This window comes from Poromitra crassiceps (genome assembly GCF_964638095.1).
Source record: "Poromitra crassiceps genome assembly, chromosome: 9".
NCBI classification, from domain to species: Eukaryota; Metazoa; Chordata; class Actinopteri; order Beryciformes; family Melamphaidae; genus Poromitra; species Poromitra crassiceps.
The window spans coordinates 12,966,359-12,981,793 of NC_139630.1; the positions used below are offsets into that span (position 1 = coordinate 12,966,359).

General features: G+C 45.1%; 1 protein-coding gene across 1 annotated transcript; it reads right to left on the bottom strand.

Annotated features, from left to right (window-relative positions):
* Positions 1-3,317: 3,317 nt before the first annotated feature.
* On the bottom strand, positions 3,318-12,691 carry LOC310782848 (actin, alpha cardiac muscle). The gene is made up of 8 exons (XM_083643622.1): positions 12,662-12,691; positions 8,536-8,689; positions 7,670-7,798; positions 6,891-7,086; positions 6,153-6,314; positions 5,640-5,831; positions 4,145-4,326; positions 3,318-3,653 (listed from the first exon to the last, which is right to left on the bottom strand). Exons 2-8 carry the CDS (start codon positions 8,662-8,664, stop codon positions 3,510-3,512), a joined length of 1,134 nt encoding a protein of 377 aa, XP_083499748.1. The 5' UTR covers positions 8,665-8,689; positions 12,662-12,691; the 3' UTR covers positions 3,318-3,509.
* Between the last annotated feature and the right edge of the window lie 2,744 nt (positions 12,692-15,435).

Below are 15,435 nucleotides of genomic sequence, written 5' to 3' on the forward strand. Positions count from 1 at the left end.
TAGAGGGCACTTAGCGCCCATTATGTGTTTTTAGCAAATCGTTATCAGACTGTTTGTTGAATGGAAATGCAATTCACTTGTGCCATAAGGCTATATTGATGGACTAGTTGTTGAATGCTCCTATATTGTCTTTCATTAGAGTCCGACCAGCAAACAAGCTTTGTTGGAACACTCAGGTGTATCTTGCTAATACGTTGAATTAACAGGAGATTCATGTTGGATTATTCACCATTAAGCTTCTAATTTACTAAGGCCTCAGAATCTTTCATTGCTAATGATTCCTTACCAGAGTTGTGCTACAGTCAAAATGGTTTGTTGTTGACATTTTGTTGTATTTTATTTGGTCAAGTACTATTTTAAATAAACAAGTTAAATGCAATTCTTAGCCTCATTTTGATATGCAGGCAGGCTCCTTCTTTATTTCTGTGTGCAAAGCAAGTCACAGGCTGTCTCAAACAAAACAGATAGCCTATAGGTTTTAATCTAGTTAGTGACAGATGCTGAAATGCTATTATTTTCAAGCAAAACACATGTAGGCCTATTCCTTGTTGATCAGCCTACCAACCATTAATACATGTTATTTCATTTTAAATGTTATTTCTTTGATTGTTGCATTCTGCTGCAGTACTGCATTTCAGCCATCACGCTAGCTGTACAAATGTGTCCCCTGTTGATGCTTTTCATGTTCAAAAAGAATACCTCAGTAGTTTCTGTACACAATGTTCAAAGGGAAAGAGGTCCAAACATATATCCTGGCTGTGAATTGCAGTACCAACATCTTAGACTTCTGGAAGGAGTTAACCCATAAACCACTTTACATTGTTGAACGTAGACTAGCCTAACTGCCCAGTGCAAAAATAAAGAACCTCTGCTTGTTGCATTCTCTCATACATACAGCCTGACAAAGACCAGAGAGGGTGAAACCCATTGCGTTTTGTGCCCCTGTCTATTGAAGATGTACATTGTTTGTTTAACTATTGCAGTAATGTACTTTACTTCCTAATTAAAACCTGTCTATAAATATCCAAGAAGCTATTTTTTCCCCTTTTCTGATTCACTTTTGGCCTGCAGAGCTTAATTCCTTGTGCCACATTTTTCCTTTTTCCATTCTCTCATACATGCAATTATGAGACATGGTCATCATGATGATTGTGAGAAATAGTTGACACCTGCAACAAGGGCAAGGTGTGGTCACTTGCAGCACCCATGGTGCAAATGAGTTGGGGTGGGGATTTAAGGAACAACACATGGAAACATGTCGTTGGGGATTTGATCATGAGAGATGGTTTGTAATCTAGACGTCAAAATGAGCACTTACGGTCATATTGTGACCCCAATAAAGAAGAACCAGGAAGACTAGAGCCAAGGTGTTTGGTTTTCCCAGTCAGAGAGAGGAATTAAAGTAAAATGCAAAGAACACTTAATAGATCTTGGTTGTTCAGTGCTTTAAGGAGCTGTCTTTCAGTAGAGGTTTCTTGATGCAGATGTGGAGGTCCAGGGATTCAAATCTCATGTTACTTTGTACAGGTATGTTTTGTACGGGATGTTTTATTACCAACAGTAGTGTATTAGGCAATGTAGAGACCTAAAATATTGGTACTGCAATTCACACCCAAATATAGATGTGGCAGAGATGCTCACAAGTCATTTTTTGCAAGTCAAGTCTCAAGTCCAAGTGTCAAGTCCAAGTCCCCATCTCTGAGATGTGTGGACCCCTTTCCAACAGAGAAGACTAATGAGGGTATTCTTTTGTTCATTCTTTGGTCTCTAGTCTCTCCTGATTGAAATATATTTGTGCATCTAAAGGTAAAGTCCCAACGATTGTCACACACCTGAGTGTGCGAAATTTGTTCTCCACATTTGACCCATCCCCTGGGGGAGTGGTGAGCAGCAGCAGTGACGCGCTCGGGAATCTATGGTGATCTAACCCCCCAATTCCAACCCTTTGATGCTGAGTGCCAAGCAGGGAGGCAATGGGTCCCATTTTTATAGTCTTTGGTATGACTCGGCCGGGGATCGAACTCACAACCTCCCAGTCTCAGGGCGGACACTCAAACCACAAGGCCACTGAGCTGGAACTACACTGAGCTTCTGCAGCCTGGACTACATTTCCCAAGTTGCCATCTGAGCAAGAGGAACACAGCACAGGTGTAAACTGTTTCACTGATTGTACTGATTGCAATGCTCATCATGAATGGGCTCTGCCCATTGTGTTGTAATTTTGCAATGATGAAGGTCTTGTAGACCGAAAGCTTGGTACATTAGTAAAGATTTTTGCATGGATCCAAGTGTGCAGAACCTTTCTTTTGAATTGAACACACATTTCAGCAAAATTGCTCTTCACGATGTCAATAGAGCAATGGCCTTTGTGCCCTGGCATGTGGCCTTGTGCCCTAAAAAAAATGGTGACACCGAAGGCCACATGGCCTTGCCCCTAAAATGACAAAATTCCCACCCTGGCCATGACCCAACGTTGTGTGGTTTAAGATTAACTCTACCTGAACATTATACCTTGCGACATAATCTGTGCGTCACTACATTCACTTTTTCTCACTCTTTGGATTAGCTACCGTATTCCTGGAGGAGATTTTTACATTGGTCTACACATAACGTTAGCTTTCTGGCTCATAACTGATCCAAAGGTTATGAGCTGAGTGGACTATTATCGCCCGTTGCAGGTCAACTCGTGTCCATGGTTCATCCTATTTACAGGCCTATGAGCGTCTTGTGGTGTGTTCGCCCTTACAGAAAAAACACATGAACTGTGTCACATGTGATCACATGTGCAAAATGACGTGTGATCGCATGTGATCACATGTGATTTTGCACATGTGCAATTTTCACATGTGAAAACATGTGAAATTTAACATGTGTAAACATGTGGAACACATGTGAAACATGTGCTTTCCCCATGGGAAGCGTGTCGTTTTGGAACGTTTTCACATGTGAAATGTGTGAAAACCATGTAAATTCGCATGCGACTACATGTGAAATCCATGTAAATGTTGTTTCCCACATGTGGAAAACATGTTGCTATACAGCATGTGGCAAAACATGTTATCACATGTAATAACATGTGATAACATGTTTTCCACATGTGAAAATGTTCCAAAACCACCTGCTTCCCATGGGTTTCACATGTGTTCCACATGTTTTTGCATGTGAAATTTAACATGTGTCCACATGTTTCACCGCATGTGTTTTTTTTCTGTAAGGGCAGTGTCATGTTTGCAAACTATACCTACTGCACGCCAAGACAAACTCTTCACTAACGGCAACAAACCTCCGCAAATACTGTTACAGGGAACTCTTTTTTATTACAACAGTACATGTATATACAGCAAAGGGCACGGTACAAATGCAGGGCAGGCGGAAAGTCGGTGCGGTCGGACTGGGCTTTCGGTGCTGGTCGGAGTGGGCTTTCGGTGCTGGTCGGACTGGGCTTTCGGTGCTGGTCGGAGTGGGCTTTCGGTGCTGGTCGGACTGGGCTTTCGGTGCTGGTCGGAGATTTAGAAGCACTTCCTGTGGACGATGGAGGGACCAGCCTCGTCGTACTCCTGCTTGCTGATCCACATCTGCTGGAAGGTGGACAGAGAGGCCAGGATGGAGCCGCCGATCCAGACGGAGTATTTCCTCTCGGGTGGAGCGATGATCTGGAGCGAGGGGAGAGGGGGAGCACGAGTGTGGGTTAGTGGGAGGACCCATGCAGAGTGCATGCTTTTGTTGTGGAACAGTGGTTCTCAAACTTTGTTGGCTTCAGTATAGGCCCATTCCTGATTTCTGAATCAAAGTAGCCCCTTTGGCGGACTACAACATTTTGCTTCGAAAACTGCAAGTGAAAAGTATAGCTGCATATATGATGCAATGATAATTGTAATTATAATAATAATAATAACCAACCTTTTGAAAAATATAAAATGACAAAATAAGGAATGCAGCAAAAGAGTTGCAATCAGTGAGTAGATACATTTTAACGTTTCTTTTATTTCCATAATTTCTTCTTACGTTTTTCCATTTCCCCCATTTCTCTCAAGTACCCCCTGCAGTACCTCCACGTACACCTAGGGGTATGCATACCCCAGTTTGGGAAGCACTGTTGCAGAATAATTCCAGCAAAAGCAATTCAAATGGGCATAAATGTCACCTTGATCTTCATGGTGCTGGGGGCGAGGGCGGTGATCTCCTTCTGCATGCGGTCAGCGATACCGGGGTACATGGTGGTACCGCCGGACAGCACGTTGTTGGCGTACAGGTCCTTGCGGATGTCAATGTCGCACTTCATGATGCTGTTGTAAGCTGTCTCATGGATACCGGCAGACTCCATACCTGTGCAGGTGAGATGAGAAGAGAAGAGTCCGTAAGACTTCAGGCCGTAGGCCAGCAGTGTGTGGATGTGCTTACAGGACTGGAAAGATATGCGTATGCTTTGGGTGTTAAGTATATTTCTTTCTACAAAAATAGACCCACAGGGTTCATTAACATGTTAGTGTGGTACTAATATATAGTATATAGCTAGTTATTTCTTTTTTTTAATCATTTTGATTACTTTTCAACTTTATTTTGATCTACATTTCAATCTAAGTGATGTCTGCCAGACTGTAAAGATACATTTTTGTTCATATTTGGTATTAATACATTTTAAATGTTATTATTCTTGTTGTTAGGCATTGAGCCTTGTTGTTGTTGTTGTATACTTAATGTCAATATTAATTGTTCTGCCTTCCTGAATCTTGATGAGGGAGGGGGAAGTCACCTACTGGCCACTAGGTGGAGTAAGCTCACTACAGAGCAACTCACTGTACACATGGAACATAATCACTTAAGAGGCTCTGAGAGGGAGTAACCCTAGCTGCCGAGTGTTGGGTGAAGAGTCATGATGGGGTGACAGAGGGGAGTGTGGAAGAGAGTCACGGGGTGACAGAGGGGAGTGTGGGAGAGAGTGACGGGGTGACAGAGGGGAGTGTGGCAGAGAGTGACGGGGTGACAGAGGAGAGTGTGGGAGAGAGTGACGGGGTGACAGGAGAGTGGGGCAGAGAGTGACGGGGTGACAGAGGTGAGTGTAGGAGAGAGTGACGGGGTGACAGAGGAGAGTGTGGGAGAGAGTGACGGGGTGACAGAGGTAAGTGTAGGAGAGAGTGACGGAGGGACAGAGGGGAGTGTGGGAGAGAGTGACGGGGTGACAGAGGAGAGTGTGGCAGAGAGTGATGGGGTGACAGAGGTGAGTGTGGGAGAGAGTGACGGGGTGACAGAGGGGAGTGTGGCAGAGAGTGACGGGGTGACATAGGTGAATGTAGGAGAGAGTGACGGAGTGACAGAGGGGAGTGTGGGAGAGAGTGACGGAGTGACAGAGGGGAGTGCGGGAGAGAGTGACGGAGTGACATAGGTGAGTGTGGGAGAGAGTGACGGGGTGACAGAGGGGAGTGTGGCAGAGAGTGACGGGGTGACATAGGTGAATGTAGGAGAGAGTGACGGAGTGACAGAGGGGAGTGTGGGAGAGAGTGACGGAGTGACAGAGGGGAGTGCGGGAGAGAGTGACGGAGTGACATAGGTGAATGTAGGAGAGAGTGACGGAGTGACAGAGGGGAGTGTGGGAGAGAGTGACGGAGTGACAGAGGGGAGGGGATTGACTGGACACCCACCGATGAAGGAAGGCTGGAACAGGGTCTCTGGGCAGCGGAAGCGCTCGTTGCCGATGGTGATGACCTGGCCGTCGGGCAGCTCGTAGCTCTTCTCTAGGGAGGAGGAGGAGGCGGCAGTGGCCATCTCGTTCTCAAAGTCCAGAGCCACGTAGCACAGCTTCTCCTTGATGTCACGCACGATCTCACGCTCAGCTGGGGGGAGGCAGGTTCACAGAGTGAATCCACTGAGTCTGATACACAAACAATACGTGAACAGCCTCCATTCCTTTTCTGAACCAGACATTAAAGAGTGTCGTGCGTCTTTCTTTTTGAATGAATTTACATTTTGGGCTCATGATTAGTACGAAAATACCCCAAAAATGAATACAATTCATTTCACATATATCCCCAATTGCTATATACCCCCCTCCCACATATGAATGCAATGTGGTCTCCTTGCACCAACTTGCACCATGATCTAGTTTAGATGACCTGAGTATAAACATGGTTCTCCTCATGGTAAGGCCTACTTACCGGTGGTGACGAAGGAGTAGCCACGCTCAGTCAGGATCTTCATCAGGTAGTCGGTCAGGTCGCGGCCGGCCAGGTCCAGACGCATGATGGCGTGCGGCAGAGCGTAACCCTCATAGATGGGCACGTTGTGGGTCACGCCGTCACCAGAGTCCAGCACGATACCTGGCAGGACAAAAACAGCAGCTTGATCAGGATGATAGACGACAACACAGAAGAAGAACTTCACAATTCCAATCTCATCCTTTTGTAGCCCTGACTGCGCACACTAGCCAGTCCCTCCAGGATTTCGCTGAATTTTTGGGTGATTGTTGCCATCGAAATGCGTGATTTTGCTGCGGTTTTTCCTGCAATGCAATTTGCTAAGTTTTATGTGATTATTTTGCTGTAAAATTGTGTCTGTAAAACTGTAAAAAAATGCAAGTTGAAGGGGGACAAATTGTGACTTTTTTTTCTGAACTACTACATAATGGCAACTTTTCCCCAAACTTGTAATGCAATTTGTGAAGTCTTATGTGTGTGTTTTTTCCTGTATGATTGCAGGAACTGGCAAAAATTGCCGTTTGCTGCAGATAAATCGCGGGAATATTGAATAATTGCAAATCCCCGCAAATATTGCGGAGATTGGTTGGGTTTGCATTCATTATTGCTATGGCAAAATCACAATTTCCTGGAGGAACTCTACCCTGTTGTACTGTGTTATGGTCAAGGAGTTTAAATTCTTAGTGGACAGAGACTCACCGGTGGTACGACCGGACGCGTACAGAGACAGCACGGCCTGGATGGCCACATACATGGCGGGAACGTTGAAGGTCTCAAACATGATCTGAGTCATCTTCTCTCTGTTGGCCTTGGGGTTGAGGGGGGCCTCAGTCAGCAGGGTGGGGTGCTCCTCTGGGGCCACACGCAGCTCATTGTAGAAGGTGTGGTGCCAGATCTGTGAGATGGAGGCAAGGGAGAGGACGCTGTCAACGACTGAGTGTGATAAAGCGAGCATAAAAGGAAAACGTGGTTCGAGCTCCTACGATTTGTTTTTGATGTTTGTCTTTTTATCAAGTTTTTTCAGATATTTTTCTCATTTTCTTCCTTATTTGTCCTTGGCCAATTCCCCCTGCAGTCCCGGTCATTGCTCCGCCCCCCTCTGCTGATCCGGGGAGCGCTGTAGACTAGCACATTATGCTTCCACATGTGCAGTCGCCAGCCACTTCTTTTCACCCGACAGCGAGGAGTTTCACCGGCAGGATGTAGCCCATGGGAGGATTGCGCTATAACCCCCAGTTCCCCTCCCCCCGAACTGGCACCCCAACCTCCTAGAGGAGGCGTTAGCACAGCGACCAGGACTCATACCCCACCGGCTTCCCACCCACGACCACATGTGTCTGTAGGAACGTCTGACCAGGCCGAAAAGTACCGCTATCGGGAATTGAACCTGCGTCTCCGCAGTGCATGGTGGGTGAGTGCTTTTACCTCGACACTACCCAGACACCGGTTAAGAACCTTCTTGCATCCCTGTTTCTCACCTTCTCCATGTCGTCCCAGTTGGTGATGATGCCGTGCTCGATGGGGTACTTCAGAGTGAGGATACCCCTCTTGCTCTGGGCCTCGTCTCCCACGTAGCTGTCCTTCTGACCCATGCCCACCATCACACCCTGCCAACAATGCAAACACATGGTCAGACTCTCAGCAACACGTAAGGGCAGGGCTGATTTCACTCAGCATCCGAATCCCTCACGAGCGCACAGCCCATCTCACTATGAACTGTAGACCCTTTTCCCCAACAGCCATTTTGTGTTTCAATGATTCTTTCCAGCAACTTCCATTCCATAGGCCGAACTGTGGTCCGCGGACCACTGGTGGTAAAGTTTTTACATAATACACAACGCTGAGGAGTAGCCGGATTGGGCTGATTTTTGGAAATATCGTGATATTTGGGAAATATCACAATTTTGAACATTTACTTCCAGAGGCTGCAGCAGGCTCACTTTTAAAGCCAGGGTGAAGTTTGTACCAACCATGTCATGCTAGTTTGTCAGGAAGGTAGCGAAATAACAGCTACATTTGGGTGAGAATGGAGATGGAGCTGATCGATTGTAGGTCCAGACGACATTAAGGCTAATAAAAATAATAATAATAATATAAAGTAGCTGCTTATGAGATGTTGTTGGACTCTAAACAATGATGGAAGGGGCGGGACGTCCGCTCTACAGCGGAAGCCTCGACATATCGGCCGTCTCTGGATGCCCAGATCGTTTCATAGGCGTTCCAGTGCCGGGACCCTCATTAATGTTACTGGTTACACCTGTGTTTACCCTGCCTTGAGACACAAAATGGCTGCTGTGAGAAGTGCCTCTAATTGTAGTTCAAAGTGCCCAGTCGAGCGGCTGACCTGGTGACGGGGGCGTCCAACGATGGAGGGGAAGACGGCGCGGGGCGCGTCATCACCGGCGAAGCCCGCCTTGACCAGGCCGGAGCCGTTGTCGCACACCAGGGCAGTGGTCTCGTCGTCGTCACACATGTTTGGTCTTTATTTGGCTGGTCTTCTGCAGGGGGACAGGGACAGAGACAGGGACAGATGCCACATTAGTTTGTGTGCTTCAACACTGCTGCTGTGAGCTATTCATAGGAATGCAAGTTCCTTCTTCCTGCCTTGTAGGTGCCATTTGACAGTACATCACTGAGCACTGTCTTCAAGGCTGTTCCCTTCAGTTTTGCGCATGCTCTGGGAGGCCATGGTGACTATGGGGGGGGGGGGGGGGAGACAAAAAAACTCTCTCTGCTGGTTATCATCAAGCAATAATGCCCCCCGATCATGTTTAAATGTCATAATATGTCCTTTCTAAGTCTCCAGAGCATATCATTTCTCTTGAACAAACAACACATTGTGATACTGTGAAACAATGTAGCGCCATGTCCACCATGAAGACACCTCTGATCTCCTCTCTGAGTCTCACAGCTGCAGACAAAACCATAAAGGGACATAGCAGAGCCCCCCTCCACACACACACACACACGCACACACACACGCATGCACGCACGCACGCACACACACACACACACACACACACACACACACACACACACACCGACTGTTCTATTTTAAGCCTTGGACCCCTGTCTGTCTGCCCCCCCCCCCCCCCCCCCACCCCACCCTATCTCCTCAGTAGAGCTAGGGCTAGTTAACAGCTGAGGTGATGTGTCTGTTGACAAGTGGCAGCCAGGGCCTGGGCTCTCTCCTCAGCTGTCACTACATAGTAGCCTCCTCTGTGTGGAGCCCCACCATGTGCTGCCATCTATCCCTCCCTGCAGCCTCTCTGGCCCCAGCCTGCATCCTAACCCCCCCCCCCCCATAAAGACCCCTCATTTAGTCCACATGAGAATTAGAGCAACGAACCCCCACTAAATGACATTTTGTGTCTCAGACCCGGAATCAGAAAATTAGGGCTGACCCCAAATAATTGGCGATTCGTTCGGAGGAGCCTGATTCGACTGCCAATCTCACAGCCGAATAGTCGCAAAATATGGTTATGAAACAAGGATCATTCCATTCCAGCTATATATGGAGGTGCTGAATGTCTGATTTGACATAGAATTGCTTGGTCTCTCCCAATAGATCGTAATAGCCTATTTTTGTATCAGCCTATCAATAGTGTAAAATCAAGCCCCAATTTAACAAATAAACAAACAAGCTCATGCCAATGGATTTTCTGATTGCCAGATAGTCTTATTAAAAAAGAAAGAAACAAAAAAAGAATTGTCGAATATTCGTATTGAAGAGCCAAATCCGATTGGACCGACAGGATTCTGAGTCAGGTACAGCCCTACTGAAAATGTATCCAGAATTCCATGACGATCGTTATTCAAGGGAGAGAGATAACAGTGAAACCAGTAGCAAAACACCTTCTTCTACATTCTCTGTTTTAACTTCTTGTCAATTAAATAATGGTGAAGTTGATCAATTCCTCGATTTCATTTAAAAAACCCACATCGGCCAAACTGTCATCCTGGTGCCTTCCTTCCCCAGGCAGGCGCTGTCGGAGCGGAGGCAGAGCTGCCAGCCTGACACTCCACAGAGGGCATCCCATTCAAGCATCCTATACAGTCATCCTCAGAGCCCTTCCTCATCTAGAGAGTACAGGTCACTGTTCAGGTTATCAGGCTGTCTCTGCACTGCCCCACACTGCACTACCAACCTCTCTCTCCCCTCTCTCTTAGCTCTCATGCTGTCTCTGCACTGCCCCACACTGCACTACCAACCTCTCTCTCCCCTCTCTCTTAGCTCTCATGCTGTCTCTGCACTGCCCCACACTGCACTACCAACCTCTCTCTCCCCTCTCTCTTAGCTCTCATGCTGTCTCTGCACTGCCCCACACTGCCCCACCAACCTCTCTCTCCCCTCTCTCTTAGCTCTAATCCTTTCCTCAACTCCTCCTCTGTCACTGCCTTCTGGAAGAGTAAAGTGGAATTCAAGCATCCATCGCAGCATCAGTGATACATCTACGTCACAACGCATGTACTCTGATCAAGAAGCAACTCCAATCTGGCCTTATGTCTGTGCTTGTGATCAGACTATACAACACATGTATCCACGGTGAAGATGCCTGTGATCAGACTATACAACACATGTATCCATGGTGAAGATGCCTGTGATCAGACTATACAACACATGTATCCACGGTGAAGCTGCCTGTGATCAGATTATACAACACATGTATCCATGGTGAAGATGCCTGTGATCAGACTATACACCACATGTATCCATGGTGAAGCTGTCTGTGATCAGACTATAACACATGTATCCATGGTGAAGATGTCTGTGATCAGATTATACAACACATGTATCCATGGTGAAGATGCCTGTGATCAGACTATACAACACATGTATCCATGGTGAAGCTGTCTGTGATCAGACTATAACACATGTATCCATGGTGAAGATGTCTGTGATCAGATTATACAACACATGTATCCATGGTGAAGATGCCTGTGATCAGACTATACAACACATGTATCCATGGTGAAGCTGTCTGTGATCAGACTATAACACATGTATCCATGGTGAAGATGTCTGTGATCAGATTATACAACACATGTATCCATGGTGAAGATGCCTGTGATCAGACTATACAACACATGTATCCATGGTGAAGATGCCTGTGATCAGACTATACAACACATGTATCCATGGTGAAGCTGTCTGTGATCAGACTATAACACATGTATCCATGGTGAAGATGTCTGTGATCAGATTATACAACACATGTATCCATGGTGAAGATGCCTGTGATCAGACTATACAACACATGTATCCATGGTGAAGATGCCTGTGATCAGACTATACAACACATGTATCCATGGTGAAGATGTCTGTGATCAGATTATACAACACATGTATCCATGGTGAAGATGCCTGTGATCAGATTATACAACACATGTATCCATGGTGAAGATGTCTGTGATCAGATTATACAACACATGTATCCATGGTGAAGATGCCTGTGATCAGATTATACAACACATGTATCCATGGTGAAGATGTCTGTGATCAGATTATACAACACATGTATCCATGGTGAAGATGCCTGTGATCAGACTATACAACACATGTATCCATGGTGAAGATGCCTGTGATCAGACTATACAACACATGTATCCATGGTGAAGATGTCTGTGATCAGATTATACAACACATGTATCCATGGTGAAGATGCCTGTGATCAGATTATACAACACATGTATCCATGGTGAAGCTGTCTGTGATCAGATTATACAACACATGTATCCATGGTGAAGATGCCTGTGATCAGATTATACAACACATGTATCCACGGTGAAGATGCCTGTGATCAGACTATACAACACATGTATCCATGGTAAAGATGCCTGTGATCAGATTATACAACACATGTATCCATGGTGAAGATGCCTGTGATCAGATTATACAACACATGTATCCATGGTGAAGCTGTCTGTGATCAGACTATAACACATGTATCCATGGTGAAGATGTCTGTGATCAGACTATACAACACATGTATCCATGGTGAAGATGTCTGTGATCAGATTATACAACACATGTATCCATGGTGAAGATGCCTGTGATCAGATTATACAACACATGTATCCATGGTGAAGATGCCTGTGATCAGACTATACAACACATGTATCCATGGTGAAGATGTCTGTGATCAGATTATACAACACATGTATCCATGGTGAAGATGCCTGTGATCAGATTATACAACACATGTATCCATGGTGAAGATGCCTGTGATCAGACTATACAACACATGTATCCACGGTGAAGATGCCTGTGATCAGACTATAACACATGTATCCATGGTGAAGCTGTCTGTGATCAGACTATAACACATGTATCCATGGTGAAGCTGTAACAGATGCTAGAGCTAGATGTCTAGACATCCTCCCTGCCATCTCTCTCATGTACAGTAGTGTCCAAAAAACAACAACAGTTGAAGTTGAAAGGCAAGGAGGTTGCACGCAAAGGGACTCACCAAGTTGCACCGCAAGACTGGAGTTTCCACTGGGACAAAGGTGCGAGGGGTGAGAGGGGGTCCTTAAATATGCCCGGGCGTCCTGAGGCTGGGGGCCTGCTGGGCTGGGGGGCGGGCTCAGCAGTTCACACAAGCCCAAATAAGAGCTGCTTAGAAGGGAAGGGAAGTGATGTCGCCTTGGAGACGGACGGCCCGGGGGCAGGCGTAAGCGGATGGTCATATGGTAATTGTTTATGATGGGGGGGTGGGGGGTAGGGGGGGGGGAGAGGTAGAATGGTTCAGCTATGACATAGGGCCAGGATCGCCTCGACACATCATTTTTAAGACAAAAATATAAAGTAGTGGTTTTTGGGTACCAAGTCCAAGTGTTTGTTAAGAAAGGAGAGTCTGGAGCAGCTCGGACTAATAAGTGCCTTTATTTCGGTTCAAAAGTTACAGACAACGTTTCGACGCCAAGTGTGTCTTCATCAGGTCCACATGTTTGTTTTTGGATTGTTGACATGTTTGGTTGGAGTGTTATCAATCTTTCAGAATTAACTGTTTTTAGAATTTTGTATTTGTTTGTTTTTTGTCTTTTTTTCTTGTTTTTGTCTTTGCTTTTTATCCCCCCCCCCCCCGTATTTGTGTATTTCATTGTTTCTATTCTCTCCGTTTTGTTTTTGTTTCATGTATTGAGTATTTTGTCTTATTCTTTGATTCTTATTCTTAAGTGGAACTCTGTACAAGCCCTCGGGGGCCTCTCCTCCCCTCCGAGCACTGTTATATGAAGTGCTGCTGAATAAATCAACTCATCTAAAGCGTTGCTACGTCTCACACGTCATAGCGACAGACACTTTGGGACGCTTGGAAAGCCCTGCATCTGCAAAATCTCATCAAGAAATCGTCTAAATCATTTAAAATCCTGCCTCCCACTTATTGTAGCAGCATCTCTCCTCCATTCATGCTGCCTCCGTGTCCCTGAAAGACTAAATATGACTACGCTCAAACTGGGCACTGGGGATGTGGGGAGGGAGGTGGGGGGGGGGGGGGGGGGGGGGGTTAAGGACCCGTCTAAGTGGCTCTCTTTCCCTGCAGTCGGGGGAAGGAGGGGGGGGGGGGGGTAATGCATGTGTGTCTCTCTCCTCCTGCAGTCTGTGGAGTATAATGCCTGTGTCTTTTTGCCAGCGGTATAGCATGTGTGATGACAGAGGGAGGGGGGTGTGACAGAGGGAGGGGGTGTGCGGCAGAGATGGCAAGAGTAGCCTATAAGTAGAAGTACAGTTGCTCATGTAAAGACTGGTAAAAGTAGTACTGATTCAACTTGTTTACTCAAGAGTAAAAAAAAACAGTACAGGCTCTGAAATGTAATAAAGTATAAGAGTACAGTTTCTATTTCTACCAGATATGTCTGTGCAAAGCGAGTTGCAAAAGCAAAGTCATACATCAAAGTTGTCTCGCGTGTCGCGCCATTATAAGGTGGATAAATAAACTTCAGTCGCGCCCATATACAGTACGAGACTAGATATGAGACTAGGACAACTGAAACTGAATCATATCCCTGTAATATTTTATTCTTATCTTCATCATCATCGTGTAGTGTGATCTTTGTTGTTTATTTTGTGTACTGGTGTAGACTACACTTATTTGTTGTAGTACTGGTGTGTCTTCTATAGAACCTTTTGAGGGTTCTTAATATGTACCAAGCTATCCCAGGGCAGCAAGCAAAATTACGTCATGATGAAGTTCATTCAGCAGCTTTATACATAATAAAATATGTCCAGATAAAAAAAGAAAATAGGGTCCAGGTTGGAAAAATACCAAAACGATCCTTTAATAGATCCCCTCCAAACATGTTTTAAGATGTATAAAGACGATACTTTGATTAATAATTTGTGTGATATGGTTTTTCCTCAAAAAAGGTGCACATGATGCGTGAAAGCTGCGGAGCACGAGACGAGAGAATTGGGGCTATACAAATAAACAACGTTACATCATTTTTGTCTGCCATGCATTAGAACGGAAGTAACTAGCCTGTTTAAGGAGTATAAAGTACAGATATTATTTGTGTTAAAATGTAGGGAGTCAAAGTAAAAAAGTTGTCAGAAAAATAAATACTCAGTAAAGTACAGATACTTGAAAATTCGACTCAAGTACAGTGACAAAGCATTTGCATTATATGCTCACACAAATCCACTGTTTCTAAATTCCCGTGTCATGAAATTTAACGACTTGTTCTATTATAAGATAATGCAAATAATGTTTAAAGCAAAATCAAAGTCACTCCCATTCTCTGTGCAAAAGTTATTTTCAACACGGGACAGCAAGTACGATCTAAGAGGTGTGTGCAAGTTTAATGTGCAAAAAGCTAAAAAAGAGATTAAAAGGAGATGTGTTTCCACTGTTGGGGTGAAAGTTTGGAATGATGCACATATAAATTTGAAGATGTGTAATTCGCTTTTGGTTTTCAAAAAAATGGTTTCTGAAGCTATTTTTGAGCGTTATAAGTGTGAATAAATTTTCTGACGCTGTTTAATTTTTTTCTTCTGTGTTGTAAACATTGACTGTTGCAAATTACTTTTCTGTTGTTGTTTTTATTTTATTTTGGAGGAAAGCTTAATTGAGTAGAAATTAGGTCAGGCTTAATATAAGCATTTTGCTTCTGCCTGAGCCTGTTCAGTCTCTGGTTGATTTGACTTTGTTTATACTGTGATTTTGTTATTTATGATGACTGATTACAATTACATTACATTTGTACCTAGTTACTTCCCGGTGTGGGGAGAAAAACATGCCAGACA

Bases quoted from the DNA above. Each gene is read 5' to 3' on its own strand.
- LOC310782848 (XM_083643622.1), bottom strand. From the start codon at position 8,664: ATGTGTGACGACGACGAGACCACTGCCCTGGTGTGCGACAACGGCTCC. The intron at 5,832-6,152 runs GTAAGTAGGCCT...GCCTCCCCCCAG, and splicing joins CTACTCCTTCGTCACCACCG to CTGAGCGTGAGATCGTGCGT. The intron at 3,654-4,144 runs GTGACATTTATG...CCCTCGCTCCAG, and splicing joins CCAGCACCATGAAGATCAAG to ATCATCGCTCCACCCGAGAG.